The sequence below is a fragment of the Euprymna scolopes genome, chromosome 1 (assembly GCF_053919585.1).
Source record: "Euprymna scolopes isolate OS-2025 chromosome 1, ASM5391958v1, whole genome shotgun sequence".
Lineage (NCBI taxonomy): Eukaryota > Metazoa > Mollusca > Cephalopoda > Sepiida > Sepiolidae > Euprymna > Euprymna scolopes.
In genome coordinates, this window is record NC_136482.1 from 145,619,250 (window position 1) to 145,621,182 (window position 1,933).

General features: G+C 37.6%; 1 protein-coding gene across 1 annotated transcript; it reads left to right on the forward strand.

The window, feature by feature from the left end:
- Nucleotides 1-273: 273 nt before the first annotated feature.
- On the forward strand, nucleotides 274-1,059 carry LOC145281895 (uncharacterized). The gene has a single exon (XM_080132224.1). The coding sequence runs from the start codon at nucleotides 274-276 to the stop codon at nucleotides 1,057-1,059; it is 786 nt and encodes a 261-aa protein (XP_079988350.1).
- The last annotated feature ends 874 nt before the right edge of the window (nucleotides 1,060-1,933 follow it).

Sequence of the window (1,933 nt, forward strand, 5' to 3'; positions counted from 1 at the left end):
AACATGTCTTAAAAAATAATAAAAACAAAAATTGTGTACTAATAAATAAAAGGTGTTGTTTTTCCGATTATATAAATTATATATATATATATATATATATATATATATATATATATACACCGGGTTTTGAATAAGTCCTGTTACATTTTTATTTTTATAAATTCATGTATTATTATTGATTGTAACTAACATTTGAGTACGTCTAATTAATACTTATATATTGCAGATACAATATTGACGCCTGAGAAAATCCTAAATTATAAGTACAACCCAATGGAAGGAAAAAGAAATGAAATCTCCGTTTTGCTGCGCGCGGGTCGCAAACAAACTGACATTGCAAAGCTACTAAACGTCAGTAGAATGACTGTCTATCGTGTTGCCCAACGTCTGAATAACTCGGAGACCCTCAAGGATCGACCTCGATCAGGAAGGCCTCAAAAAATTAGGCGTGGAACCATCAAAAATGCCTTTGAAAATGATCCTGAGCTGAAAATTACAAGACTGGCACAAAAGATGAAGATTTCTGTATCCACAGTGTCCAGGGTGGTCAAGAGCATGGGAGGAAAGAGTCTAAGACGTTCCAAGAAATCCCTCCTGAGTGCTGCAATGATTCATAAACATCTGGAGAGGAGCACCCGCCTGTTGAATGACTTAAAGAGCCACGGGAATCGTATCCGCATTTTCTCCGATGAGAAAACATTCACTGTCGATCCAGTCTGCAACAGGCAGAACGACCGGGTCGTAAGCTTTGGGAATGATGTCTCAAACCACAAGAGAGTGTCAACCACCAAGCATCCAGCATCTGTCATGATGCTTGGGGTCGTAGCATTCAATGGGGAGAAGATGCCCCCGGTGTGGTTTGAACAGGGATACAGGCTAACCTCCGCTGTTTACAAAGACATTTTGGACACTAAAGTTCTTCCATGGGTTAAAAAGATTACCAAGAAAGCAGATTACGTGTTCCAGCAGGACGGCGAACCCGCACACACCGCCAAAATTGTGCAGAACTGGTTAGAAACTAACATGAGCTTCTGCCCCAAAGACAGTCGCCAGATTTGAACCCCCTTGATTTCAGTGTGTGGGCGCATATTGAGGCAAGGGCCTGTAAGACCCGCCACAGTAACACAAATGAGCTGAAAGCCTCTGTGAACCGAGCATGGGCGTCCATGAAGAAGGACTACGTCAGGAAGGCCTGTAAGAGTTTCCGACCTCGGTTGGAACGTGTCATTGCCGCCAAAGGTGGCCACATTGAATGATATGATGCTTTGTATACTAATAAATCATTGTGTAACCAAACTTGTTTAATTCTACCTAAAATGACGTACCAGGCTTAATTTGAATAGGAAAATCTACAATGTAACAGGACTTATTCAAAACCCGGTATATATATATATATATATATATATATATATATATATATATATATATATATATATATATATATATAATACTTTGGGGTAATTGCGCTAAATCCGGGGGTAATAATGGCATAACTAAAAAGAAAATGCTCTTTATGTGCGTGGTTACACAAAATAGCACTTTTAGCTCGTTGGCGCAATTATCCCGGACTTGGCGCAATTACCCCAATTTATATATTTCTTATAATATATATCAATGCTTATTTAAGAAGCTCGATGTAACTACAGAGCAATACAAAGAATAAATGACAAAAACTTATATTCCAAAATTCATGATGTTGACCATCTTATAATTTATTCCTTTAATTCAGTTGACTTATACAATTCTTGGCAGTATCTGTTTCGTAGCGCAAAATCAATCACTTAATTATTATATCAATCAGTGAATCTTTTATGCCCTTAACTCATCGGAAGAAATAGCAACAATCAATCCGTCGAAAGGAATTGAAGTGTGATTTGACATGATTAAAATCCGAAAATTGGAAGAGAGAATACAAATTCCTTTGTATTTTTCC